The 27,622-nt window shown below is 49.2% G+C and overlaps 7 protein-coding genes across 7 annotated transcripts; 3 read left to right on the top strand and 4 right to left on the bottom strand.

The window, feature by feature from the left end:
* Nucleotides 1-574: 574 nt before the first annotated feature.
* On the bottom strand, nt 575-2,852 carry EDB82DRAFT_99223 (uncharacterized protein). The gene is made up of 3 exons (XM_025738098.2): nt 2,379-2,852; nt 1,464-2,329; nt 575-1,407 (listed from the first exon to the last, which is right to left on the bottom strand). The coding sequence occupies exons 1-3, from the start codon at nt 2,760-2,762 to the stop codon at nt 840-842; spliced, it is 1,818 nt and encodes a 605-aa protein (XP_025588133.1). The 5' UTR covers nt 2,763-2,852; the 3' UTR covers nt 575-839.
* Nucleotides 2,853-3,614: 762 nt separating this feature from the next.
* Nucleotides 3,615-4,934, bottom strand: EDB82DRAFT_521837 (Pex12 amino terminal region-domain-containing protein; the record flags this gene model as incomplete). Its single annotated transcript, XM_025738109.1, has 1 exon — nt 3,615-4,934. One exon carries the CDS (start codon nt 4,932-4,934, stop codon nt 3,615-3,617), a length of 1,320 nt encoding a protein of 439 aa, XP_025588134.1.
* A 1,739-nt stretch (nt 4,935-6,673) lies between these two features.
* EDB82DRAFT_534044 (uncharacterized protein) lies at nt 6,674-9,081 on the top strand. Its single transcript, XM_065609267.1, has 5 exons — nt 6,674-7,880; nt 7,929-8,192; nt 8,248-8,264; nt 8,319-8,680; nt 8,732-9,081. The coding sequence occupies exons 1-5, from the start codon at nt 6,990-6,992 to the stop codon at nt 8,962-8,964; spliced, it is 1,767 nt and encodes a 588-aa protein (XP_065465893.1). The 5' UTR covers nt 6,674-6,989; the 3' UTR covers nt 8,965-9,081.
* A 998-nt stretch (nt 9,082-10,079) lies between these two features.
* On the top strand, nt 10,080-12,357 carry EDB82DRAFT_98830 (uncharacterized protein). The gene has a single exon (XM_025738131.2). It carries the CDS (start codon nt 10,198-10,200, stop codon nt 11,977-11,979), a length of 1,782 nt encoding a protein of 593 aa, XP_025588136.1. The 5' UTR covers nt 10,080-10,197; the 3' UTR covers nt 11,980-12,357.
* Nucleotides 12,358-12,583: 226 nt separating this feature from the next.
* Nucleotides 12,584-14,643, bottom strand: EDB82DRAFT_521834 (uncharacterized protein; the record flags this gene model as incomplete). Its single annotated transcript, XM_025738142.2, has 4 exons — nt 12,584-12,624; nt 12,677-14,288; nt 14,335-14,457; nt 14,485-14,643. The coding sequence occupies 4 exons, from the start codon at nt 14,641-14,643 to the stop codon at nt 12,584-12,586; spliced, it is 1,935 nt and encodes a 644-aa protein (XP_025588137.2).
* A 4,197-nt stretch (nt 14,644-18,840) lies between these two features.
* Nucleotides 18,841-21,721, bottom strand: EDB82DRAFT_552364 (heterokaryon incompatibility protein Het-C-domain-containing protein; the record flags this gene model as incomplete). Its single annotated transcript, XM_025738154.1, has 5 exons — nt 18,841-20,076; nt 20,131-20,675; nt 20,728-20,907; nt 20,984-21,541; nt 21,598-21,721. 5 exons carry the CDS (start codon nt 21,719-21,721, stop codon nt 18,841-18,843), a joined length of 2,643 nt encoding a protein of 880 aa, XP_025588138.1.
* Nucleotides 21,722-25,153: 3,432 nt separating this feature from the next.
* EDB82DRAFT_98659 (uncharacterized protein) lies at nt 25,154-27,225 on the top strand. The gene is made up of 3 exons (XM_025738165.2): nt 25,154-25,810; nt 26,209-26,583; nt 26,641-27,225. The coding sequence occupies exons 1-3, from the start codon at nt 25,589-25,591 to the stop codon at nt 27,085-27,087; spliced, it is 1,044 nt and encodes a 347-aa protein (XP_025588139.2). The 5' UTR covers nt 25,154-25,588; the 3' UTR covers nt 27,088-27,225.
* The last annotated feature ends 397 nt before the right edge of the window (nt 27,226-27,622 follow it).

Below are 27,622 nucleotides of genomic sequence, written 5' to 3'. Positions count from 1 at the left end.
CGATATAGGGGTCTCCATCTTTCTCTAGAGGCATGTCGCCATTTGCATCGATATATGGGTCCAGTCGTACCGGTATGACTTTCGTGCAGGCACTAGACTGATGGGCCGCATGCAGCAGACTATTACCTGAGAATCGACTGACATGGCTGGGCGATTTGAATATGTATGTAGCTGCCTTCATTGCGGGCCAAATCCGTTAGAGAGCTGGCTGTTGATTCAACATGTTGCTGCCTGCTTGTTACTGCCTGCCCAGCCTCATGCCATCGTAAGTTATTGGGAGTTCTATCAGTTTGAGATGTGACAAAGTCAATATAGTTCGAGTACTAACAATCAGAGGGCTGTCTGAAAACCGTCTTTGAAACATCAGACCTAACTCCAAACACAGCATAACAGCAGTTTTTAACATACTTTTTGGTTTAAATCGGAATTGTTATGGCTCAGAAACGATCATGATGTCATTAAACAGTTATGTGGTATCTAATACTAAGTCGAAAATAAAACAGCAACTCTTTGAAAAACGGTCTAACGGGTATATGCCTGCATCACAAACGCTTCTTCGCGGTCTTAGACAAACCATGCCCGCATGCCCTCTCCAAAGACAAACAGAAATGACAATTGATGAAACAAGAGTAACAGAAACGATTCGGGAAAAGCACAGTTTCTCCGTCTAAACCTTTTAGGATTTGCGGCCACAGTGCAATACGCATTAGCCGACAGCTGCACCTCTCGGCAACGTTTCGCGGGCCGTTCCGACCCTCACTCACTTTGTTAGTGGAACGTGAACGAATGCCCCTGATTGATCCCCATGGGACCAGGAATCAACATTCACCTTTTGCCACTCAATGGAATTGTAGCCGAATGATGGAAAACAACATGTTTTGCAATACATGCAGCATAACTGCTACGCACGTTGGCATCAGTTCTGGCCAGACAGCCAAGTCGAGTTTCCCTTCAAGACCAACATCAATTTGGAAACAGATTCGGATAAGGACCCGCACAGCAACACTGGCCACCAGCTCGCACGCCCACGTTACAGACGAGGCGTAGAATGTGAGGCCGAAATTGTACTCTTCGTCGCCTTCAGTGTCAAAAGCGAAATACGGGTATACGTCTTTGTTGGCGCCAAAATGCAATACCAGAATACTCCCAAGGAATGCAACCATGGAAACGTTCTCGGCAAGGAAGCGAATGAAGATGTTGCGAGTCTGAAGCTTCTGATATGATCCGAAACTCTGTGCGTTGAGTCCCAGCAGTGTCAGAGTCTTGTGCATAAAAGAGGTCATCATTATAGGCGTGATGACGACAAGGCCAGTTGACGACATGATCTGAAGGGTGATGAACTGTTTTGGTGAACGCAGTCGGGCGTATAGTGCGCGGACGTACATCTGGTAAGTCAACATAAAATATCTTCAAGGGCATGTTAGCAGTTGCAAACGTAGATAGATACGAGAAATAGAGCTTACAGTTTGAAGATCCAACTCAAAGGATAGCTTCCGACGCGCTCGCCTTCTCGGATTCCGAGAACCCAGCCACTCAAGGCGTCTAAAAGATGCACCGTAGCAACCCAGCCGTAAACGTACACTACTGTTTCCAAGTTGTTGTGCGGCAAAGTCCGGAGATAGATCTCAGCATAAGCCTCTCCGATCACATAAGCCATGAGACCAATGAATAGAGCGATGCAGAACCACAGGAAACGAACAAAGCTGGCTGGCAACCACCGTCTGCGCATCCTAACGCCTTGGGGTCGCAACTCGGGCTCAACTTGAGTTACATCTACCTCAAACAACTCCGCAGTAACGTTTCGGCGTCGACGATCCCTACCGCCGTTAAACGTGTCCGGCTCTCCGGTCCACCATGACGTAGTGAAAATTCGTTGAGTTTCTGACAGGGAATGCCGAAGACCAATGTGTCGTTCATTGGTGGTAAGGATGACGAAAGCGATCGTGACGGGCAACGCCATGATAACAAATGTCCAAGAGATCCAGGCTGTGTTGTGAAGAAGGATATCGCGCAGGTCCTCATTGTAATAAATCGGAATGGGCAAAGCGATGGATAAGATGGCGATTAGTGAAACCGTAACTGGAAAGCCGAGGGATTGCGGCCACCAGTTGAGGCTGTAGAGGTTGAACACTTTTGTGATCCATATAAGAGCTGTCATGTTGTAAAAGCTGTAATAGACGAAGAGAAAGAACCAAAAGTTGACTTGGACTCGGGCAGCTCCATGACCGGGCACCTTACGTCCATCGGGGAGACTATCTTCGTCTCCATCGACAAAGTCCTCATCAGGAATTTTGTACTGAGGGAATGGAATAGCGCACCATGCAACAGCCTAAATCGCATTAGTCCAGACTTTTCTTCATTGTAGCGCAAAAACGTACCAACAAAGCCGGCATCAACACCAGAAATGCATACCGACTCCACCACTTATCAACAACCCTCTTCACCGCTGACTGTCTCGGATGAACCCAAATATCCAATACCCACCGTTGCCATGCTCGTTGCCAAATAGTGCGATTGTCCTCAAAATCATATTCGCCATCGTCTGTGTCCCCGCCGGCATGTGCATCAAAGGCACCGTATCCAGAAATATGCACGCTGCCTCGATTATCAGAGGGAGTCGATAAGAGACCAAGCTGACTGCGCCGACGAGCGACGGCACCTGGGCGAGGAGGAACAGCGCGAAAACGACCTAGAAGAGGGGCCGAGTCGTTCGGACGGACATGCGACTCGGTGCCCTGCGTGAACTGAAAGAAGCTGGGCATGGGATAGAGGAAGGGAGTCGGTGTAATGGTCTTGATGTCGGGCTACATTGAAAGGTTGAGAGGTTATGTATTGTCGCGTTCTTGTACAAAGCCCAGTGTTCTATGTACCAAGCACTGATTGTTGGTGATTCTGATACTTCAAGGTTTAGAAGACGAAGAAAAAGAAAACGACTGCGTGGAAATGTCGGTCTCGTTAGTAGGAAAGCCGATGTTTTGTCTAAGTGTCAGGCTGGGTAGGTGCTACTCCGTAACACTCTCGCCTGATAAATGGAGCAGGGGTCCAATTCCTGGCATGACGCGCGCTACCCACGTTGAGTGGACTCCAGTGCAGGGCCCCTCTATGCAGCTCCGTGTCCACTAACTGCACCATATTGAGGAGAACTTCGATCTTATCAGATCAATGTTTTCATGCAGAAGAGGATTTGGCCCCTCTCTCTGATACCAATAGTTCTGCCATGTGCCATTATAATACAACATCACGGGAACTGAGCTGTCCGGAAACAGAACCTCGGTATATACACCATCTAAAGCAATATTGCTGAAGACCGAGTATAAAAAGTATATACATATAGGTAGCTACCCAGATAAACACTATTAATCTTTATAAAAAAAAGAATAGTAACCCATGGCAGTACCCCCGACAACTGTAGAAAGAACAGTAGTCAAGTTTGGCAAAGCTACAGGCTCAACATCAGTACCAAATAAAAAGCGATCAGATTATTCCATTATCAGAATAGGTGTCTAGCCCCACAGTATATAAAAAGAATGGTGCGCATACATTCTCGGGTATTACTACAAAATATAAATACGTGAACGTCTTAAATCTCAGTGACGCACAAGTTGGCCGTTGTCCTAACCTTGCTCCGAGGTTGTGCTCAAGCTCTCTACTGATGAATCCTCGTCATGCTCATCCACGAGTACACCCCCAGTAATATCGTCAGAAAAGGCCACCGTCTTGGCTGAGGCATGCTTCGTGGAAGGTTCTATCAAATCACCACTCCAGGGCTTGCATTCTTTGGCATGCTCACCACATCGCAGACAGGTCCAGCCCTCGCCTTCTTCCCTCTCCAAGCGAGTAGCTAAGCACACAAAACAGTATACGCACCCACAAGGAATTGTCTCATATGGGTTGGTTATGTCTGTCTGTGCCGAACCAACAACGCCGCTGGACGCTGCTGCTGCCATGACCTCGTTCTCCGAAGTCGCATTATTTTGATCCTGGTAGCAAATCGCGCATGTCCTCTCTGGAAGGAATGCGTACTCGCCATTCGCCTTGCCTTCTTCTTGTGGTCCAGTCCTGATAATGTCTTTTGTTTTTCGCCAGGTCCTGGTGAGCCACCGTCGCCATCGCTGAATGCCTATCAGGGGCAGCACAAAAAGCAAAAACTCGGTGAAGGCATGCCAAACAAGCTGACGGTTGAGATACTCGAATGAAACCTCTCGGCTTACTTGGCTTGTGGGTGGCGCAAGTCTCATTCTCAGGATTCTGTCGAGAAGCGTTCGATATCGTCCGTGCAGTAGAAAAACGAGAAATGAGACACAAGCAGCTGCTGAGTGGACAGTTGACATAGCTGAAGTCAATTTTGAGAGTCGCTTCAGCCGGGGGCTTGGCTCATCGTAGCCATCATCATGCTCCAGGAGCCAATCCTCCCACCTCGTCCAGGCATAGTTACCAAACACTGTCACCAGGCCATAAAGTGATTTTTGCACCTTTGAAGGTGCCTTCAGAATAAGGCCATCGTTCCTGGCGTCGGTGTATTTGAGGTTTTGAAGAGCCGCACCGTATGTCGCATCGTGATCCCAAACAGTAAGCTTGAAGAGGACAGCTCTTAGTGCCAACATAATTTCAGCCGACCAGTCATCATGCAGGTGCCCTCCACCAAAATACTTTAGGCCCTCAGAAACCTGGTCTTTGAGGATGTCCAACAGCTCTACATCGAGCAATTCGGCGTCTACTTGTCCTACTCGAAATGCGGGGCGTGTGCCCTCCCTGGTAGACACGGCATCCCAAGCAGATCCGATGCGATTTAAGGGGTATGGTAAGCGCTCGAGGTTGGCTCTGGGTCGAGACGTTTGCCGCTGTGCAGCGATGCGAGCAGCGGCTTCGGCTTCGCGGGTTTGGCGACGCGCGGCGACGCGGCGCTGTGCTTGTGCGAAGCTCGTGTCGGTCATTTGACTTTATGCATAAGAAGAACGGTTGGGGGATAAGTTAATTTGTTACTGGATTTGGCGATCGGCTGGCAGTTGGACAGTTGTCGTTATATGTTTAAGCAAAAAGGAAGCGCGCCGCACCTCGGTGCATCGTATCGCATCTGGGGTTGGGCGGACCCATGACGACAAGGTCGGGGTCTCATCCGGGGGTCGTTTAACAGAAGCCGAGGTGTCACAGTGCCTGATCGGCAAATTTACCATGCCATGTCCTCTTTTGCCTAGGTACAGCACAATAGTTTACATAATCCATGGATGGACTTATTTCTTAAACTTAACTTGTCCTACTTGCCTTGCTCAGCTTCATGTGAGTCGACCCTCATCAGTCTTAGCTTGTGCTTGGATCAATCTCCTGCCCCCAAATTTCCTACCGTCTGCAGCCAGTTCCCGTTTTCTCCCTCACGCCTGTCTTAGAGGACTCTCCCGGACCCGCTTTGGCGTTTGCGAATCAGCGTTTGAGTGTCTGAACTTGAGAATGGATAGTGGCAGGAGCTGCTGGGCAGGAGGGTACATCCTACCTGCAGTACCTTCCTACCTTTAACAGTCACACAGAAAAGTCCAAAGGCGGTAAGTGCGGCTCAACCGCTATTCAACAACGCTTTCTATTGTTTCTGAGACTATCCCTCAGGCTAGCGATAAACTAACCAGAACTCGTTCTGAAAGCGTCGCGAATCGTCAACGAACCAACAACCAGGCTCTGGGTAAGCGACTCTTTAGGACACAGCACATATTATCCCTTGACGGGAAGATCGAGCTATAGTATACAGTACGGCCGATGCGTATTCAAACTACGAGCAGGGGCCTCAGCCATCTCCGATGGCTTGCATACAACCAATATATGTCCCGAAATCCAAAACTCTGGGAACCGGAGGGACGACGACCAACCGCCGGGATACTGTGTTACATTTAGGATGCTTTCGTTCTCGCTCACTCAAGAAAAAAGCAATGAATAGTTAAAATGTATTACGTTTGTTTCCTCCTGTCTCTTTACAACGCCTCTCCACGTCAGAGTCGTTTGTTTCTGTATACACAAACTACACGACCGGCAAGCGAGCATGTCCTTCTCAGTGGAGACAGTTGCAAGCAATCACAGCTCAAGATGTTACCTGTTGAGACCAAATGGATGTTTTTAGTAACTCTCGTCAGCTGCCCAGCCCTGTCTTCTGTTTAAGTTGACGGGAGCTTTTGTAAGGCCCGCCCCGAGTGGTTGTTATCACAGGGCTGCTGAGACTACCTCTGATAGTGGCATCAAACAGGACAGACAGGATCAACGATTTGTCTTGGAAAGGATGCCCCGGTGCTGAACAGCACCACCTGCCCAGTTCTTGATCCAGTAGTAACAGTGTTTGAATGAACCAAGGGTGGACAATTCATGCTCGTGAGCTTTCTTGGCTCTCGCAGACAACAAGGAGGTGTAAGACGGACCAGCAACTTAATGCCACTCTCCAAGAGCCATCTGCACTTGTATAGGAGCCGTGTCTAGTCATGTTGACAAGCCAACATGGAGATATAGCCGGACGTTTCTGTTAGATCTTGTGCTGCCTATTCCTTGCTTGGGGAGCCAGATCCACGCGCCACATACCGGCCAGCCAACACCACTGGGCGACAAGTTGGCATTGCAGCGTTGTTTTAGATTGTATCCAACTCAGGCTTCATTCTTCCAATCACAACGTGACGAGGAATTTGCTTTTGTTGATCCTGGCGATCAGCTCTCGTGTGCCACTCATATTGTTGACCAGTACCGTTTGTTCGTATCGGACTCCCTTTGGAACTAGCTGTGCTCTCATTTTCATACATTTAGGGCTTTCCCTTCCATACAAATCTCATGTCTATATAGATTCCATAGCACTGGTACTTGACACAGACCTCTGCTCATTGTTGGTTCCAAGCAAACAACCCCGATTCGGTACCAAGGGGCACCCTCCATCAAATCCAACCCGCAGATTGGATCCTTCTGTAGACACTTGCCAACAGATCGATACACTTCAGCACCCAAAAGTCCTTCCTCACCATTCACTCATGAGAATCAATCTGTCTATCTGTCAGACAATGGCAGATTCACCACAAGCCGGCATTCCAGTCCGGCCTGAGCTCGACTCAGGCCAGAAGCGAAACCGACCAGAGCGTTCAAACGCGACGGTTCGGGCTTCTATTGCTTGCGTCCCTTGCCGCAGTAGGCACACTAAGTGTGATGGGTTGTTACCTCATTGTACGCGCTGCCAAGAGCAAGGGCAAAAGTGCTACTACGTCAGTTCACGGCGAGGAATTCGCGATGCAAAGAAACGCAACATGATGAGAGATGAGGTCCCGATGACCGATCAAGACGACACAGCAGAAAGCACACCTTCGCCCAATCTTTCAGGCTTCCACAGCCCCCTTTATAATCAAAGTCGATCACTCGATTTGTATTATGCCAACTTTCACGTCGCTCACTCCTGGGCCCCACCGAAACCTATCTTGGAACTATTTCTTAAAGAAAAGCCAAACGACGTGCGCTTTCTCGAGGCTACCATTATGTATATCGCATCTCGGTATTCCATGGTAGACACCAGTTCGCTCCGGGGGCGAGCTTTCGAGATGTTGCATGAACAACTTCCTCCAACGCTCTGGAATGTTCAAGCACTTCTGTCCCTGTCCATCGCTTCATTTGGCGAGCAGGACAACTTCTATCGCTGTCTGTTCATACAGGCCCGCGAACTTGCACAACTTGGAGGTCTTCAACCCAAGGCATATGCCGATCAGCAAGAGGGACTTGTCCTGGCTGAGTCATGCCGTCGTACATATTGGGGACTATATGTCCACGAGATGTTGCTAGACATGAGAGATAACTCGGTACAACCATCTCTCTACTCAGCAAAGTTGAACGAGGACACAGAACTTCCCTGCGAGGAACGTAACTACAAGACTGGCGTAGGTACAGCTGCTACTAGCGACAACCCAATGCTAACTTACAAACAGGCTATCCCTACTCCAGTGACTCTTGCAGAGCACGATCGCCTAGGCGCGTCATATGACCCCTCTTCCTGGGCCTGTCTTGTTGATCTAGTACGCATACACGATCGCCGTGTGGCTCAATTTCTCGGCGGATGCAGATGGGAAACAAGCTCCGATGCATTAGAAGATACAAACCAAAGTATCGTTTCGTGGCGGAACAAGCTCAAGGCTTCAAAAATGGAATACGTGGATGAGGACGGGACGGTGGATATGATACTCTATTCTGCTGTAAGCTCTTGATCTATTTGATGATTGATTCGGCTACTTACAATCTTCCTTGCAGCTGGTAATCTCTTATGGGTAGGTCAACTTAGGTACTCCTAGCACTCAGTCTCAACTAACTCTTCTGCATAGTCTCCAGATTCGAATGCATCTTCACTTTGAAAACGTCCGACGGGCCACCAACACCGAGCATTCGAATCCCTATATACTTCGCCTGCACGACAGTGTTGCTGAGAAATTTGATCCCTCGCTGCCACCTGTTCTTCATGCACCGCTGCGCCTAGTATCAGTCTTGAATCACTTCATGGCAGAGAAACTATCTCCTTCATGTGTACCAGAGCTGGATCAGGCTGCCATGCTTCTTAAAGCAAAGTCTTGTCACAAATCCAAGGTTGATTTCTTCTCAAGTGTCCTTAGGAAATCTAGCGAGTATTGGTCCAGGTCGAAGATGACCTTGAACTACCTAGAACATGCACCAATGGGTGCTGAGAATGGTACTTTGCATGCAGCTCAGTCACGAACTATGACAGCTAAAGTCGGTGTAGTCACAAACATTGTACCGCAGGCAGACAATCCCTATTGGATTATGCCATCCGTATTTGGATACTATCCAGAACTGACTCCACAGTCGGCCATGCATTGGCCAGAGCAGAGCTTCAGTGGCAGTCCAATGTTGTATGCTATGCCCACTACTACAGCAGAGTCTTTTCAAAGTCCCGCTGCCGAAGCAGGCAGCTCAGGGGAACAGTCTTCACGTGTGAAAGCCGAGACACAATGAATGACAGAGTAAGAATGGAGGGGGAGATTGGAATGTGCTTGGAATTTGTTAGTTGGTGCTTCAGTGTGCATTGCAAGTATTCGTCTATCAGGACGGTGCTCTGATAATTTCTCGAACTGTTTCTTTTGATGTTAATATAAGTATTTGTTAAGTCTTTTGCACGTAAAGCGCGATCTACTATCTAAGAACATGTTGTTGTTCGATACGGTCAAGGAGATATCCTTATCTGATTCAAAGAAGCCCAACTTTAATGACTCGCTTTATAGCCTGTCTATCTTAAGTCGATGCCCAAAGGTTAGTCCCCGATTGGATTAAGTGACGTTTGTTTACGATCGTGACCGTTAGTTGATACCCTAGACCAAGAGAGACAGACCACGAGGTCTTGGCCTCAGGGTATCAGAAAAATTGACCGCTGGAAGCATAAGAGACGAAATTAGTAGATCACTTTATGCTCTTTAGACTATGGCTCTTAGACTACTTATTTTTGGATCCTGAGACTTGAGAGGCCATTTTTTCTGCTACCCACTAGCTTGGTCAGACTAACAAGCACAGTCGAACTATGCTGTGGCCCGTGCTTATGTCGAGTCGAGGAAGATCTTAGTACTCATTATGTGAGAGAAAGGTAAAAAATAGTACATTCAATCTCAATGAGAATGATAGACCAGAAGACATAAGATCACTCGTTCATTATATTATTGCGTAATTTCAGTCTATAGGTAGGTAGGTAGATTAGGTAGTGATGATTGTTCGTCAAGGCAGCTTAAGCAATGCTACCAAGTGCAAGGGTAGCTCTCTCTGCCTTGACTCGTTTCCCCACCGAGACTCGGTACTAAGGTAGTACCAAGTGACCTCACTTTCCCTCTCACCTTAAACTCTTTGCCTCCTGCTTCCTCTTCCTCTTGCATCATTAAACACAATAACATTAGCCTCATTTTTGATCCCCGTTCACGAACAACGCACACTTCTCTTTTGCCTGCGTGAAAATATTATCTTATAACCAAATGACTCATTGCTTCTAGACCCTTGGCTCGCATTACTTTAACGACACCACTCAGCGATTCACGCTTCAGAAACCAGGCGCATATAGTCGCTGGAACTACAATTAAAACACGACATTTCCACCAAAATTCTACATATCTGATGCCATCAGACATTACTCCTGAACAATATCTGACTTGAGGCGACACTCCAGTGACGCGCGCTCGTGTACTCGAGGCTTGGTGGTGGACAACAATGGTATCTTCACGCCAGCGTGAGCTTCGACCAGAAGACTCGTGGCGCTTTGTTGAAGGCGAGAACGACAGTTTCGATACGAGTATCCTTCCATCTCTTGGAGAATCATCACCGCCCACCTCCTCTGGAAACTTCCCTTCCCAGCCCTTCTCCCAGGGCAACATCAGTTTCGCTTCGCAGGACAGCATTCGCGACTTTGGCGCCGACGCCGACGACGAGCAAGTCATCCTTCGAGAACCTTTCCGACCAAGTCTTTCCCGTGCCAGTGTTAGCGCAAACGGAGAACGAGTCTTTCGAACGCCTGATCCGGAGTTCCACATGCCCCGCTTAGATGCCTCAGAGGGAAGTAGCAGGAGTGAGCGCACGATAAGGGGTTTGGGAATAGGATATGGTGGTGATGAAGGCGTAAGGAGGAGGGGAAACCCGTCGGTATCGACTTCATCACAGCAGCAAAGAATGGCGCGGGAGAGGTACGATGCCGAAAATGAGTATTATCGCCGGCAACGTCGCGATGAGGCGCCTCCAACGGTTGGCAGACAACTTGCACAAAATATTCCTACGGCGATTTACAATACGCTCGGCTGGTTTCTCAACGTCATCGGTCTTGCGTTTCGCTATGCGCAGAAACCCTTCGCAATTCTCTTGTCAATTTATCTCTGCTTTGGTGGTCTTATCATTGCACAGAACATGGCAACTCGCTCAATCGCCGCATCTCTCTCACCCATATGCCGTATCCCAGGCGCATCTATCCTCAATCTCCCGTTTTGCCCATCTCTAGACGCCATCGTACCAACGGGTGGCGATGTTGAGTTCGATGATCTCATGAGCGTGCAATCCAAGTTCGAACAAGTCCTCGAGAAAAGTTCGGATGGAGTCTCTTTGCCCTTTGAGATGAAACGCTCGGAAACGGCTATCCGCGATCTCCGAAGCCTGGTGCGACACAGTGATCTGCAGGCTCGTGATGAACTTCTCTTTGAGTTTGACGGCTATGTGGACACAGCGCGGCAAACAGCTGCCGATTTGCAAAAGTTCAACACCCATGTCGGTTCGGCCGTCGACGCTGTCATAAGCATTAATCGCTGGACGTCTCGCTATCTCGATACTCTGGCCCCCGAAGCAGATGACGCGCACTCACTATCATCGCCATCTCCTATCCTGGGCTGGGCATCGTGGCTCTTTCACCCTTTCCAACCAACTACTGAACATATATTCAACGAGCGGGTTCTTCTTGACAAGTATATCGAGCACACAGCTCTAGTTTCGGATCGCATCTCAACCCTCATACTCGAGGCGCAAGCTGTTCTACGTCTGCTCACCAAAGCCGAGGACCACCTTATGCTTATCTATGATATCAGCTCGCGTTCTTCCGCTGATACAGCATCTCGTCGCGAGAACGTTCTCTGGAACATCTGGACGCTTGTCGGAGCAAACTCGAACCAGCTCAACAGTCTTTCACGTCAGCTCGCTCTCTTGCGCCAGGTTGACGCACAGCGCTCGTCAGCAGTTGCACAGGTCAACGCGCTCATTCTTGAGTTAGAGAGTATCCAAGCTGGTCTTGGAGACCTTCGTGACCGAGTGGCCGAGCCCGAAGTGCTGCGCAATAGTATTGGTGGGGGTCCTCCGATCCCGCTCAGTGTTCATATCGAAACCATCGACCGAGGAGTTGAGCGTCTTGAGGACGCGAGGAGCAGGATCCGCGCTGCTGAAAACGATCGTGTACGGGATGCACTGGCCAGAGGAGGAGTGCGCAATGAGCCTTTACTCGAGGGGCAAGGGAAGTGACACCGCAAGGGCTGAGAAACATTGACGTCTGAGTCTAAAAACAGCGGGAATTGGACATTCATTTTGTGTTGGGCGTTCTGGGCGTACTTAGAATGGTGACTCTTGAGAAATGGGTTAAACATGGCATTCATCTAAGGCGGGTAAGGCGGTAGTTGGCTACTGAAACAAACTATATTTTGGTTATTGAAGGACGTTCTTGTTTTCTTTCCAAGCTCATTTGTTATCGTGACTGTGTTTTCTTTGTATGGGTATGTTTTGTTTACAGTCGATGTCTTGGTTCCTCATAGGTTATTGCGTCCTGATGTCGCTTCACCTAGACTATAAACCTCTCCTCCATAGCCAACATTCCACTGCGATCTCGCCTCTTTACGGCGGATTGTCGCCCTGATTGCATATATATAAATATCATAAACCGAGCCAACGCCTCATTAATGTCTACCCAATGCACCAATAAATCCTAATAATAGTCGTGAAAAACAATTGCCGTCCATGGTATCAGCCCATCCCTAAAACCTTGTTCATGACACAAAACGCCGAAAAGCCATGCCTATCCAGTAAATGCAACATGAGTTGTCGCCGAAATTTGAAAACATTCCAAGCTGGGTTAAAAATAGCCAGGAAAAACCTTGGAAAGCGCTCGCAACCCTATGTATTATGTTAGTCTGTGAAGGCATTGCATTATTCGAGTTTGACTTACACGCTGCCCTTTGAGAATCGGGATCGTCAAAAGGTGCATTCTTGGCTGCAATTTCGCGCATGCGTTGTCGAGCAAAGGAAGATGGGCTACCGCGTCGTGGGGTTGGCTCTGTACTCAGCTCGGAATTTTCTGGCTGTGTTGGAAGCATATTCAAACGCTTGGGCCTAGGTCTCCTCGTTTTCGGAGTTGTAGTTGGGGCGGGCGGGCGGAGGTTCGATTCTGGCTCGGGCTGTGTGGCAGGACTAATAGGTGTGGATTGCCCCTCCGTTCCTTCTTGCATTTCCGCTGTGACAGGCTCTGCAGGTCGTCGTATAAACGTAGGAAGTTTCAAAGAAACCAAAGGTGCCGAGGGGGGCTTTGAGGGTGATGACGAGGTCCGGAATAGTCGTTTGCCCCAGTCCTTCATCTTGGTGTTGTCGCCTTCCTCAGAAAGATCCTCGAGATCAACTCTTTGGCGCAATTTGCGAAGGGCGCGCTCTCGACGAACCATACCATTCGTGATTCTAGGGCTATGGCCTCTGGGCAGCATAGAATGCTTACACACTGGACAGAGGGAACTGTTCTTCGACAAGAACTCATCTATACATTCCGGATGGAATATGTGTCCGCATGGAAGCTCTCGAATGATTGTCACTCGATGCTCAAAATTAGTGAGGCATATGTGGCAACTGGGCTGGAAGTTTGTGGCAGCGTTGTCGCCAGTTGCTCCAATACCGGATCGCTTGCTTCGAACACTGACACCGGATCGGACGCTTTGTTGATCGAACCCTCGATGACTTCGATGACGGCGGGTAGATGAGGGCGTCGGAGGCGGTGCCATTGATTCGGGATCCGCGTTATATGTGAATAGCGGAAAACTATTGATATGGGTGGTGGGTATTGTAAGGCGTTTTATACCCATGGCTTCAAGATCGACTTCACCAGACTCGACCCTTTTCCGGAGTGATATGCGGCGCCGCCTCTGCACCAGGTGCATAGTTATCGACACAAACGCAAATATGGCTAGCAGAGCACCAATAACTATAAGAAAGAAGGCCCAGAGCGGAGGGATATCTGATTCGTCCTCCACGGATAGTTCGGTCCAAATACGGACATAATCCCTCGGGTTTGGGCCGTAAATCGTGCTTATGTTCTCGCCGTAGGGGATGTTGTCCACACTGCCAGAATAATAACTAAGCTGATTCATCATATTCTGGCCTTCTTGGCCAGAAATAGCATATATGGGATACTTGTTAGCAGTCATCCAAGCTCCGCCATCCTCCAGGTTCCAAACAGGCGAGTCGGCATCTTGAGGCTGATTCGAAGAATTGTTAGGTTTGTAGAAGATGAAAGCGCGAATTGGGTCGAGACGCGCAGAAGCGAGGTAAGCCAAGGTACAGTCGATACTGAACCAAGGGGCGAGAGCGATGAGATTGTAATTTTGAGGGGGGAGGTTGCTTCGACGGGTAACATTCCGAGGGATGAATTGGTACTGCAGTTGGTCGCACTCGCGGTTGTTGTCGAGATCAGGGACGTACAGAAGGCCGTTGACGACGCCGTTGCTTGCCTCGGAATTGGTCGTGGTAAGGGTTGTGATGTTGGTGGAGATGCGCTCCTTATATGCTATGTCGGACTATTTTGTATTTGGTAAGTCGAAGCCACATTGACAGTGAAGTTACCTCCATGCAATTAGATTTGCAAAGGTTTAGGAAGGTAAACGCACCGAGAGAGCCGTAAGGTTTCGAATGATTGTAGACGGAACCGTACTTGCGCCGCTCCATACTGGATTGCTGAACAGGAGGCTAGCAGTCTTGGTCAGCGATGTTCACGGCAGTAGCAACAATGCAAAATGGTGCCGTCTGATAGGAAATTTGTGCCAGATGTCGTTGTTTGCTGAGGTGGTGTGAGTGGGGGTTTGAGGCGGCGTAGTCGTGCGTATCACGCCAGCAAACGGTGTTGACGACAACGGCCACGAGAGTAAACGGCATGGCGGATGCATGGAACAAATAACAAAGTGAAAGACATACACGACATTTCGTATCTCGGTGAGCGCTAGACGATTTGGTGTCAGTTCGTGAAATGCCAAGACTGGGGTATGATGCGAGGCTCTTGGCCTCGAACCCGCAGGAGCGGATGAGGAGCAGGAACAGGAACAGAAAGGAATAGGCACCCTGTGGGAAGAGTAGGCAAGGTACGTAGTGAACAGAAGATCGTAACACGAGGGGAGTTGGGAAGGAAAGAGACGAGGGAAGTCGGGTTGAACAAACGACATGAAGAACTTACACATGCTTCTACAACATATTCAGTCATGGAATCGTAGGCATGATAGGGCGTGCACCAGAGGCGCAAAAAAGTTAAGTAACGGTCAGGGTGGACGCGATGCTGCGGATGTGAGTTGTAAGGCTGTAAAGATGAGAATCGGTCTGAGCAGATTGAAAGTTGAATCGAATTTGAAACCGAAACTGAAGTTGAGAATAATAAGAATGAGTAAAAAAGCAGGAGCGAACGAGTTGGCGTTTCTGGGGGAGAAAGAACAAGAGAATCAAGCGAGAGTAAGGTGGACTTGGAAACCAGGTCGGACGGAGCGTGGAATTGGCCCGGATGCTGAAATTGTGGCTGCCGTTTCCGCTGGGAGAAAGCAAGAAGTGCAGGAAGGAGGGAGGGAACAGTAGCAGCAGCAGCAGTAGTAGCAGTAACAGTAGTGGGTGTGAATGGGATGGGACGGTCGGCTTGTGGAGAATGGAGAATGCAGGAGACGCAATACGAAAGGGAGAAATCGCGGGTGAGCGTTTTTGGGGGATGACGAATTGAGTTGAGTTGACCTGATTGCCGATTTCCTCTGCAGGGGGTATCAGAAAACTTGACTTTTCAGCTTACATTGCAAAAAATAAATGAGCAAAGAACTCGACTCCGAAAATGACGGGCTGACCACATTATTTCGGCTCTTTTGCTCTGAACAGTCACGTTTTTATTTTCATTTCTTAAACGCCCCGAGGCCCAAGTAGCGCAGCGAGTGAAAAGAGAGGGGAGGGGCAGGGGGGCCTAAACTGGGAACCTGGATGCGATCCAGCGTTATACTGGGGTTATCAGTGGAATGGACGAATGAGTGGACGATTTGGCCAGGTTCGTTGGTGGCGCGTTTCGAGTTGGAGGTGTGAAAACCTGAAGGGAGTGAGTATAAGCAGTGTAATGACATTTTATGCAGGGACTATCAATTGAAGAAATATGAACAATAAACAACCATAAATTCCTTCTCTTTAAAAATGTCTGTATAACAAGAAGTGATGTTGACAATATGCCACAACGCCGTTCAAGCAACAAGATGCTCGGACAAGATGCTCCACGCCCACTAGAAAGATGCGATTCGAGACCTGTACCAAAGAACGCCAGAGCTAGAGAATCGGGGGCCACGATACACGCAGCTTAAGCTTAGCTTTATTTTTGAGTTGCAGGAACAGCAATAATAAGCACCGAGTCAAGAAACAAGCCATGGCAATGGCGGCGGAAGCCTTTATGCCAAGCCGGCAATCTCTGGTTGAACCGAACATCTGGGAACTTGGAGTTGCGTGCCTTTATTATCTGGCATGTAGAAATTTCGAGCAACGCTAATTGACTTTTACTGAAGACACGCATAATTTGTCACGGATGAGCGGCGTGGAACCAAAACCGGAAATAACGTCGGCAAGACAAGGTCAAGGTCAATTGGCTGGGGCCAAGTTATGAAAGGCTTTCCATCATTCCAGAAGTTCCTTACTGTCTACAACTGCACATCCATCATTTTTGATAGACACCAAATGAGAGTATGTTGTGAATGTAGATCTCATGAATAACACAAATATGAGACACAAAAGTGCCCATTGCACCAACGCAGTCAGCATTAGTTGATCTCTCTACACGTACACACAGTCAAGACTGGCCCGTCCGCTTCCCCACAGTCCAAAAGCTTGTTGGTTAAGACTTGTACGTATTAGGATGGGTGGCCCGCAAAAGAAGTCCTTTTATATCCCACCGTCAAGGTTAGGGATACTACTCTGTTAATATACTCCTCATCTTGACCTTTTTAGAAGGGTTGAAGGGGTTCTCACCGTCACTTTTAACCGTAGCTCTTCCAGTAAACTAATATTATATCTGCCTAGATGAAGTGTTGGAGACCGACTAGGGAGGGAATCAGATATCTCCATGGCTTCAGTGACAAGACCCATCGCTGTTGGCTATTAAGATAAACTCCACGCCCTTTTTCAGAGCACTAAAAGAACAAATGGAAGCTGCGGGATGTCGTCGTCGATGGAGAAGGCCATTTTTAAGTGATGCATTTTGGACCTCTCGGTTTTTTGCCTATATGTACTAGCCAGCCAAGCTTCTCGATCAAAGCTTGTTGCGCTCGACACGTTTTGACTCTCCACCTACAGATAGCGCCATCCATGACGGGGGCATTCCTTTAGCACTGCAACTTGGATTGACGATGCTCAAACATGTGTTAATGCGTCTTTGCTGGTCCGTCGATGACAATTAGCAAAATCTGTTGAAATTCGCGGCACATGGTGATGGCTGTTTCAACCTTGTCCTTGAACCCTGACTTTTTTCTTTTTCTTTCTACAGCTGCAGAGACAAGGGGGCACACGGGGCATGTCTTTGGGCTTTGCTGACTGGCCAGAGGCAGAAGCTCACCCGTCACCCGTCGCCTGGTCATCTTCTGGCATGACGGGTAAGGCAAACGTTGTATCCCACTGGTTCAGGACCTGGCAGTATGTACCGTTGCGTACTGTACGTAATAACTGAAGATAGGTTCCAGCCTAGCAGAACATGAGACGCATGTGCACTGTACTCGGCATAATCCTTGAATCGCAATCCAAGCTAGGTAACTCAACTGACTATCACCAATTCGAGGGTCCTAGCAGGGCTGGTGACTACTTACCTACCTAACTTACCGTAGGAGCTGTCTCGGCAAACCGGCAAAGATCATGTTTAGTGAGTTTCATTAGAGTGCCAAGGATGGTGCAAGACGGTTGGCAAACTCTACAAGAATCCGTGCTTGTTGTTTAAATCAATCCACTCTGAGTCTTTGCTGCATCTCGACTTGCAACTACATGTTGTCTCTCAATGATCCGTGGAGTATCACTCTGCGGTCAGTATCCATTACAATTTCACTTCCTGCTGGGGACCTTTCCACCGACAATTCTCACAGTCTAGCCAACCACAGAGCCAATTTTCTTTCCCCCTGCACTCCCTGACCCTGCAGGAGTATGTATATACACTGTTCGAGGTAAAGAACCCTTGTCTTATCGTGCTACGCCACTTGACGTAATCTAGGGCCGGGTAAAGCTACCTAGATCGACAAAGCCTGAGGCACGCTATTTCTATACTAGATATACTAGCAAGCATCATCACAATCAGCTCCCTCAGAGATAAGCTAATGAGATGCTTGCAAATACGAATCTGGTCATATTTATGTCTGACTGCGCGACTGTCAGATGTTTAAAAGAAAATCTTTCCCTTTAATTGAGCGAGCCAAATCATCATATCGATTGCATGTGGTGTATCTGCGAGTCGCGTTGACGGACAAGCGAGAGCCTGACATGATGCCTCGCCCTCATTGCCTATTTTGGTCTGAGGTGGAGGGGAGGAGACAGTCTGTAGCACACAATTTGGGTAGTCAGGATTCAGATTCACGGCCAACAAGCAATTATCTTGAGTTGGATTCTGAACGTTGTAAAGGAGCTTTATGTCATGTTCCACCTCAGTGACAGGTTAGGGTTAAAGATCAACATCATCACTATCAAACAGAACAGTGATTGCTATGACGACAGCCCTAGGATAAGATAAGCTACACGTATCACCAACGCGGGTTGCCTCGTTTATATCGATATGCGATCAGAGAACGCCCCATTACTGAGTCAGAATACTGACATTGTGAGGACGGAGGACCTGTTTGCTCGCAACCAAGTACTCACTGACCAAATACTAGACTACTGGCTTAGTCTACACTGTAAAACGGGTTGAACGCACGATTGTGATATCTTTGAGATGCAAGACCTTAATATTCACGAGCGTTTTTGGTAAACTCAAGATGATCGTTACTCATTGCTTTTCCTTCAATCAAGACTCAATACTTCGTTTTATCTAGTGTTTCAAGACATTCTGACTGAGGCTTTTCTTTTCTTTTCTTGTAAGCCAAAGCTGCGCGGCTACCAGCGTCGGTCACCACCGTAGCCATTATCGCCATACTCGTTGCTTCCACGGCTTCCACGGCTTCCACGGCGCTCACGGCCATGGCTTCCCTGGCTTTGGCGAACATAGTCATCAGCAGAACCTCCTCCGTAGCCGTTGTCGTCCCGGCGTCCGGAGCTGTCACCACCCTCCCCACGACGCTCGTAGCCGCTGTTGCCGCCATAACTGCTCTCCTCGCGGCGCTCATAACCACCACCACTACCGCCGTAGCCACCGCCATAGCTGCTTTCCTCTTGGCGACCGTAGCCACTGCTTCCGCCATAACCACCTTCGTCGTGGCGACGTCCACCATAGCCGCTGTTGTTGTCATCACGACGACCATGGCTCTCTTCATTTGAGCCATAGTACTCAGTTCGCTCAGTTCGCTGCTCATAACCTCCAGAGTAAGACTGATGAGTCTCAGTTCGCTCCTCGTAGCCATAGCCACCGGTGTGACGGCCATTTGAGGAGTCTTGCTGCTCATATCGACGGTACTCTTGACGCTCGCTGCCATCAGGATGCTGGGTCTGAGAGTACTCGGCCTGACCGTAGCGATCACCGTGACGACCATACTCTACTTCAGTTCTAGTGTAAGAGCCATCGTCTTCGCGGCGGCTGCTGGACTGTCTCTCAGTATCCTTATCGCCGAAAGCGCCGCCAAGAATTGAGCTTGCTTGGTTGAGGAAGCCACCAAGGCCGCCCTCCTCCTTCTCCTCCTTTCGGGAAGACGAGGGCATCTTGTAGCCGGTGTTTTGCTCAACCATTCCAGAGAGGGCGCCTGTAGCACCCTTAAAGATGGCATCGGCCGCAGCGCCAGCAATCTTATCCTCAAGAGTTTCAGGACCACCGCCGTACAGCTTGCGCATCTTAAGCTTGCCAGCACAGCCGTGACCGTGACCGGTGTCAACAACTCCTTCCTTGTGGTTCTCTCCGTTTTGGACACCGTCTCGGGTCAGCTTGCCGCGGTATTCTTCACGTTGACCATCGCCCATTTCATTCCACCACTCCTCAACACCCTTGAAGAAGCGGTGGCGACCTTCTTGAACCTTGCGGCTTCCAAGGTCGCGCTGAGCGGGGTGGTGCAGAACACCGTCGACGATTTCGTCGAGGAGTCTATCCACGTCGGTACCCTCGTCATCGACGGCATCCATCAGCTGGGGAACAACCCATTGAACCATGGAGGCAGCATTTCGACCCGCGATTTCGTTGAGAATCTGTGGCCGAGTTAGTTAATCATGCATAAACCGTATGCCACAAGCTTGACTTACGTTCGAGAAATGATCCTTGGAAAGCATGGAGTGGGTAGGGTCGGTGGATCGGTCATCATGGAAGACAATGTGCTGCTCACGCTCACTGCTTGCGATGATCTCATCGGAACCAGTCTTGAGCTCATTGCGGATCTGTTGGATAAGAGGAACAATGAAAGGAGCAATGACAGAGAAGATGAACACGGAGAGCTGCTCCTCCAGCTGCTCAATGATCTTGGGCAATACGGGAATTCTCTCTGTGGCGGTGGAAATACCCTTCATGATGTCGTCGTGAAACTCAATGGCAGGCATGACTTGCTTAAAGACATTCTGGATGTATTGAGTGAATTCCTCAGGATCACGGGGAGACACAGTGGTGTTTTCCATCTGAGCAGCGGCGGCACTGTTCTGGAGTTCGTCAACCCGGTCACTCTGGTGTTTATCACCGAAGATGCCATCAGGGATCTTATCCAGCAGATCGCGAAGCATACTAGTGTCGGAGTTGGCACCTTGTTGAAGAGTGCCTTCGAGCTCCTCGATTTCGTTCTGGGTGAGCTTGTCAGAGACTGAGATGATTAGCGCATGCTCTCTTATTGAATAGCAAGTCATATTACCAACCTTCACCAGTGACTGAGTGCAGGAAATCGACACCACCGAAAGTGCCTGTGACAACAGGATAGACGGATTCCCTAGCACCCTCGATCTCAATCTGAGTGTCACGTCCAACGTGAGGGAAGACATCGCGTTCACCCAACTCAATAAGAGCCAGCTCACAGTAGTTGCTGTGAGCAAAGAAATCTGTTTCGCAATCACGTCAGCCTCTGATGTATGGTTCTGGTGCTTGTTGATGTCTGTAGAAGCGAATTGTACTTACCCTCCAGACAGTGTAATCCAGTGCCCATAAGGCGAAGAGCTTCGTACTTGTCTGCCTTTCGACGGGAGTCCTTGTATCGACGAGCAAGCTCAATGGTACCACTAAAGAGCTTCTTGATGTGTTTGGCAGAAGTCATGATTCGTGCACGCTCGTTTGCAATATAGTTCTTCATGCCTGTCTCAGGGTCGATGGACAGCTCTCGTTCTTCATCGATTGGTCCGCGCAGGCGTTCGTCATACTGTCGAGCATCAACGTTCTCAGCGTAGTCCTTGGGGTTGTCGATGTGGTCCTCGGGACGGTAGCAGCCCAGTCGTTCGGCAGTGACCTCAAACTCGCCAGAACCATAACCGAAGGTCATGAAACCGAGAACGCAGAGCAAGAGGCGAATGGCCTCGGCGGAAACAGACTTGACGGTACCGACATCGATGGCCTGAGAATAATCTCGAAGCCAGTTTCCGAAGTAGACACGAGAGACGTTGATTTTGTTAAACTTCTTGCCATTGAGAGCCTGGGCCTGGGACAGGATCAGGAGTGCATCAGTGATATCGCCGTGGCGCCCTTGGAATAAAGTTAGCGGTTGTCGTTTTTTGTCTTGTGTATAAGGAATGACTCACAGTTCTGACCCTCAACCTTGGAAATTGAGGCAATGTTACCAGCTCCGAAGGCAACGGCCGGCGAGGCCAGAGCAACGAGGATAACAAGCCCCACCAGGAGGCTGTGAGATCTGGAAGTGAACATTGTGGTGGTTCGTCTTCAGTGCTGGGAGTAACCCGGCTGGTGTTGTGTTACAAAGACGGTAAAGAAACAAGCCCTTCTGAGCTAGCAGAAGGATACGTAGTGTTGTCAGGTAGTTTGAAGAAAGGAAAAGGAAGAACTTTAGGGAAAATCGACCTCAAGTAAGAAGAGAAGGGAAAAACAGGGAGTCGGTGGAGGATGATGAAGGTGGAGGAGGGGACCTAACTGAGGGGCAACCGTCGATGTCCATTCAGCTAGTGACGCAGCTTCAGCTGCCGACTGCTGTGCTCGCGCTCTCCAGTGACAACCAGATGGTCCGACCAGAGTAAACCAGGCCGAGACACTCGAGCTCACCTTATTTGTCCAGGCCATTTTCAGGATACCAATTGCTACCTCAAACAAGACAAGACAAGCCACCCTCACCTCTTGCAGCGCTAACAGGCCCGGCTGCCTCCTAAGCTGACTCGATTTCAAGATAGCAGCTTTCAACTTGCTAACAAAATCCAGTTTTCCCGGTCGATCAACCGGCAGTCAAGACGTGATCCGCTTGGTTTGCTTCGCGTCGTGCCAAGCATGAAATTATGAAATCATGCGCATCCGCCCAGGGCCCGCAACTTGTTAGAGAATGATCGAGGGGCAGAGGAAGCTTGGGCAAGCTTTACAAGCTGCGACAGGGGTCCAGTACACGATTATTGGGTGTGATCATGCTGTAAACGCAAGTACCTCACCCCTCCATGATGGCAATAGCAAGGGTCTGTGACACGAGTCGATAGGCCCATTGGTTGTCGTCGAATGAAGCTTAACAAGAAACGCGTGGTTGCAGGAATAGCCAAGTTGATCACTGATCAAACATTAGCTATCGAAAGGCGAGAAGCAGGATTCAAATCCGGTAAAGCTCTATCTGAAGACGCCTCTGGGCTTCCCAAACACGATGATACAGTTTTAACTGGCGTCTCGATAACAGTTTCCAGACAGTGACCAAGAAGAAGCATCGGGCCTTCAGCGTGTTTTTCATGGAGCTGTACTGAGGGGTTGCGCTACCCCTCCATCACGTCTAGATGCCTTGACAAAGCAATGCGACAAGAGAGAACTTCCAAGTTCTAGCAGCTGATTAGCAGTCAAAACATCCATTAGGATCGTGATTTCGATTTTATACAGTCACGGCGGAGCCGAAATAATTGCAGGCTTAAGAAGAAGACTTGGACGGAGGATGTGATAGTACAAAGTATAGCTGCTCATATCTTCGCGTTTGATGTGACCTTGGCTGGTCTTGAGTTTCAACACAGGTAGGTAGGTTAAGCAGCGAACTGAACAGACCTAGCCAGACAAAATGAAAACAATACGGCACAACGCCACGCAAGACGTAGTGAACAAATGCATGGCCAGACAAGATATCTTGACCAAGTACTTTGAGAACAGAAGTTGTTGAAGTTGAAGACGCGTTTGTGTCTTTGTAACATCCAGCAGTATCTAACAGGGCGGGGTTGAGGTCCCTCTCAAGCTACGCGGTATCAAAGATCAGACAGAAACCCATCAAGTTGCCTTCATAACAAGATTGAGTGGACAGAGAGTATGTTTGTTCTGGATAACGAATTTGAACCAGTAGGGTTGTGTAGCTCGGCTTACGACACTGTAAACGACTATCACTATCATCAATGCCCAGTCAGTGGATTTAGTTGCGCTGGCCGCTGATTATCACTGCAGTACTGGTTGTCAATCTCGGTAGGTATATATTTCGAGACAAGTTGGGCTTTTTCTGATGCGACAGCGATTCACGGAAGCTTTTAGTGGCGGCTTGTGGCCTCTACAAATGCGCTGTAATTCGAGCTTCATTGTATGGCGGCAAAGACGGGCAAAGACAGCTCTAAAAGAGTTCTGTAAATCGGGCTACTTGCATGCGCTGAAGCTATGCTAATCGAGTCGATATCACAGGACTCGGCATCCATGGCTGAAGGCCAGTGTGAAATGGAAGAACGCGCAGGGGTAGCAGATGAGGCACATTGCTAGAGACCGTAACGGAACATAGTCACAATCTCTTTTGTACCAAGTGACTGACTGAAGTAGACAGCAGGTTGTCCACCACTCGGTGGGGGTTTGTTTCTGTAAGAGAGTTGAAAAGTTTCTGTCACACAGCGGGACGCCGGGGACACGCCAAGTGCCTGAAAAGAACCGCGAACCTTGAGCGCCAGTAGTGGCCGTCATTCCGTGTGCCCCCTGGCTGATCGTGCTGAAATATACAGGTCAAGGGTGAAGGTGCTGGAATGACCCCGCCTGGTCACTTTCCAGCAAGTTCAGTAGGTGATGGTGCTCTCGGATTGGGTTTTGCGAGGCGGTGAGTGGAGAGCAACACACTCCTCAGGGTGTGACAGTGATACATCGTTCCGGCATGCCCTGTGAGGCGTCATGCAAAGCACTAGAGAAGCCGCTGAAGGAGTCCTTTGCTGGTATCACTGAAAGATCGCGGCTTTGGTGATTGCAATTGTGAGAGACCTGGAAGCCGCTGTAAGTCGTTTTTGGCAACGAATTTGCAAGGCTTAAGCTGGCAACGTTGATAACAGCACAATAAGAACGCGTATAGAACAGAGAAGACAAGGAGTATTCCTCGAAACTGGCGCCAGATGAAGAAAAATATTAGACAGGTACAGTCGCGATACATCTAACATTGAGGATTCCGCACTTGCAGCAGTAGCACCCAAAAGGCTGCACGACTGAGCGGGCGGACGACTTGTCCCCTCTGCAAATGGCTGATTAACCAGTCAGCAATGCTTGTTGGAAAGTTCATTTCGCCTTATTGTTTGCACGTCGTCGGGAACTGGGTGTGTAGTGTTTTGGTTTTCGTGAACGTCAGAGGTGATGGACGCGAAAATATTAGGTCTATCCCGATGTATTGATGTGAGCCAGGCGAGTATTGCGCTGGGTTTCTCTTTCCTTTCCACTGCCCATCACGTTTTGGCGTTCCATTGCACTGTGGTATTTGTGCAGCTATCAGGCTAAGGAAGGTGCACTGGTAGGTGTTGCCGTTCACAAAAAATGGAAGCTGGGCTTAGGCAGCAGAGGCGTTGTTGGAGTATTTACGGGACATTCAATTTATTGCGTGAGCCTCTGATGTTACTGTAAACCTTGGAGCCCGCTGAGCTCTGGATTAGGTGAATTCTTGCAGAAGTCCGTGGGAGTGTTCAGGTCGGCTGTCGCGGGACAGATGATCGCAGTGGGTGCTGCTGACTTCCATAGCCATAGGTGTCCAACTTCTCCTCAGGCCCCATTTTCAACGCCCCCGCCCAAGTTACTGAAATTTTTCATCTATGTTCTGGTGGCCAGGGCGGGCGACTTGGAGGGCCACGGGCGGGTGTGTTACAGCCAATCAATTGGCGGTTGACCACTAGGAACACGCGCCTCTGCAGCTCTTCCCTTTTTTTACCCTTAATTTTTCTCGCGTAGGAAGGCGGGCGCTGATTTTAATTTTTTTTTCTGCTTAGGCGCTACCATATTTTTCTGAAGCCCCCGCCTTAGCGAACATTTACTGATTGCGCCTGGCACCTGGTCCCTACATATTCAGCGCACCGCCCACCCCGCGCCCGTTTTCACTTTCCCCCGTTCTTCAGTACTCTCAGCACCCTCATCCTCCAGCACTTCTCACCTAGTAAATCACTGCATTTCAATCCCTCTCAACGCGCCAAAGCCCGCTTGAATTTCGCCGCTTTAATACTTCGCACCAAAACAGCGCATCGCGTCCACTACAGTCAGACTAAAACGCGTTTTTATCCGCCGTTCAGTCCCCATCAAGCCGTCTGCGTATAGCTTCATTCGAAGTCCATACCAGCAAAACCACCACATCACTACAAAACCCCAGAAACCTTCACCTAAGTCATAATGGCCCGCCCCAAGAAGACCGCTGTCGAGAAGCAGCCTGCTCCCGTACCTATTCCCCCCCAGCACATCCAGCAATACCCTCAACACCCTCAGCCTATTGCCGCTGTTCCCCAGCAAACAATGGCCGTTCCCATGCCCGCAGCTGTCGCGGTTCCTCAACCTCAAGCTGTCATGCCGCAGCGCGTTGTTGACAATGACAGCTTTCTTCGCGTGCGCGATTCGGTAAGTTCTCAATATTTTATCTGGTCTTCATAAATTTCACGTGCCCATTCCCTCGACTATTGGCGCAATCGAGTCATTATGTTCTCTGCTGTTGCTGAGTTGCTCATGACTTGCGATGCTTGTCAATGCAACACCGTATAACAAGGCATCTTTGGAGTATGGCGACAAAGTGAATTATCAGTCCAACTTCATTACAAGATTTATGTGGCCTTGATAAAGTTAAGACGCGCTGTCAGCTGGTCGCAATTCCAGGTCTTTACAAGCCCATAGGAGCTCTACCCCACCATGCCTTTGTTATCCACCCCTAACCCCACTCACTTGCACTCGACTTCATCCAATTGCCGAGTACAAGCCACAATCAAGACGCATTTAAAAGCAGTTCGTCTAACTTTTTCTAGGCCGTTGGTCGCTTGACTACCATTCTTGAGCTCTTGAGATCTTTCACAGCCGACTATGTTCGCCAGACCAACCTCCTGCTTGGCGAGCCTACTGCCGAGGGCTCCCAGGACAACCTTCTTGCCAACTTTGAGCATGCCGCTCAGCAGCTGATTATCAACCCCCCTGAGCTGGCTCCTCCCGTCGAGGAGAAGAAGGAGCGCAAGAAGCGCACCATTGATCCCAATGCGCCCAAGCGTCCCTTGACCCCTTACTTCCTGTACATGCAACACGCTCGCTCTATCATCGCGAACGACCTGGGTGCCGAGGCACCCAAGGGTGCGGTCCAGGAGGAAGGTCAGCGACGATGGGCTCACATGGGTCCTCATGAGAAGCAGGTGAGCAGTACTTTGACGGGAATTGATGTGAATGAAAGTTACTAACATGGGTATCAGGGTTGGAACAATGCTTACCAGTACAACCTCCGTCTCTACAACGCCCGTGTTCACTCTTACAAGAACGGCAACCCTGTTGCCAAGGCTATGACTGACGAGGAGGCGCTCAAGTACGCTGAGGATTTCCAGATCCCCATGCCTGAGCTCAAGGACGTAACCCAAACTGAAGCACCTGCCAATGACCAGGACAATATTGCTGAGCAACTTCAGGCTGTGGCCGCTGCTCCTGCTGCTGAGGAGCCTGAGGAGGCAGAAACCCCTGCCAAGACCCCTAAGAAGGCTACTGGTGGTCGCAAGCGCAAGGTGGCTACTCCCGCTGCCGCTGTTGAGGAGAAGCCTGCCCCTGCAAGCCCCGACAAGAAGCGAAGGCGTTCCACCAAGGCCGCCGCCGTCGAGCCTCAGGAAGAGCCCAAGAAGTCGGGTCGTAAGAAGACTAAGAGCTCTTGATTGCCCTTCCTCTGTTCTCTCTTTCTAGGTTCGCATTGGTTTATCTTAGCTTTCCACAGCTCTCCTTTAAGCTCTTGGAGCAAAATTTATGCTGACAAGATGCACGATACCTGAGGAGACTGTATATACATAGGGTGGTCTATAGGAGTTTCGTGGCGTTGTCTATTGCTTATCCGTATTTCAGCTAGGTTATTGGTACTTATGGACGGTAAAATCAGGGTTTTATCAAAGATAGGGCTGGGAAGTGGGAAGGCTCACTGGACTGTGTACGATGTCTATGTTGTTTTGACGTCCACGCCGATGCCGATATGAATGATCTCAAGCATATTGATTATCTTCACTTCTCTTGCTGAAAACGTGTTTCTGTGAATAATGCATAACAGTCTGCTCTCAGTGTCTTGTAGGGTCACCATGTTTTCGTGCAATGTATGGTCAGCGATGCTGCAGCATGATGAAAGAACTATCTCATGGATGTCACTTGATTGCCAAAAACTTAGTAGTTTACTGATGTGATATGTGTTGCCTCGCTGGTTTG

Source organism: Fusarium venenatum (assembly GCF_020744135.1).
Source record: "Fusarium venenatum strain MPI-CAGE-CH-0201 chromosome Unknown EDB82scaffold_1, whole genome shotgun sequence".
Classification (NCBI taxonomy): Eukaryota; Fungi; Ascomycota; class Sordariomycetes; order Hypocreales; family Nectriaceae; genus Fusarium; species Fusarium venenatum.
The sequence above is the reverse complement of the archived record's forward strand: the minus strand, read 5'-3'. Positions and strand labels throughout refer to the sequence as shown.

Coding starts and splice junctions, on each gene's coding strand:
- EDB82DRAFT_534044 (XM_065609267.1), top strand. CDS start 6,990: ATGAGAATCAATCTGTCTATCTGTCAGACAATGGCAGATTCACCACAA. Junction 7,881..7,928: donor AACGTAACTACAAGACTGGC/GTAGGTACAGCT, acceptor ACTTACAAACAG/GCTATCCCTACTCCAGTGAC. Junction 8,681..8,731: donor ACCAATGGGTGCTGAGAATG/GTACTTTGCATG, acceptor AAGTCGGTGTAG/TCACAAACATTGTACCGCAG.
- EDB82DRAFT_98659 (XM_025738165.2), top strand. CDS start 25,589: ATGGCCCGCCCCAAGAAGACCGCTGTCGAGAAGCAGCCTGCTCCCGTA. Junction 25,811..26,208: donor TTCTTCGCGTGCGCGATTCG/GTAAGTTCTCAA, acceptor AACTTTTTCTAG/GCCGTTGGTCGCTTGACTAC. Junction 26,584..26,640: donor TGGGTCCTCATGAGAAGCAG/GTGAGCAGTACT, acceptor CATGGGTATCAG/GGTTGGAACAATGCTTACCA.
- EDB82DRAFT_98830 (XM_025738131.2), top strand. CDS start 10,198: ATGGTATCTTCACGCCAGCGTGAGCTTCGACCAGAAGACTCGTGGCGC.
- EDB82DRAFT_99223 (XM_025738098.2), bottom strand. CDS start 2,762: ATGCCCAGCTTCTTTCAGTTCACGCAGGGCACCGAGTCGCATGTCCGT. Junction 2,330..2,378: donor TGTTGATGCCGGCTTTGTTG/GTACGTTTTTGC, acceptor AATGCGATTTAG/GCTGTTGCATGGTGCGCTAT. Junction 1,408..1,463: donor TTGAGTTGGATCTTCAAACT/GTAAGCTCTATT, acceptor ATGCCCTTGAAG/ATATTTTATGTTGACTTACC.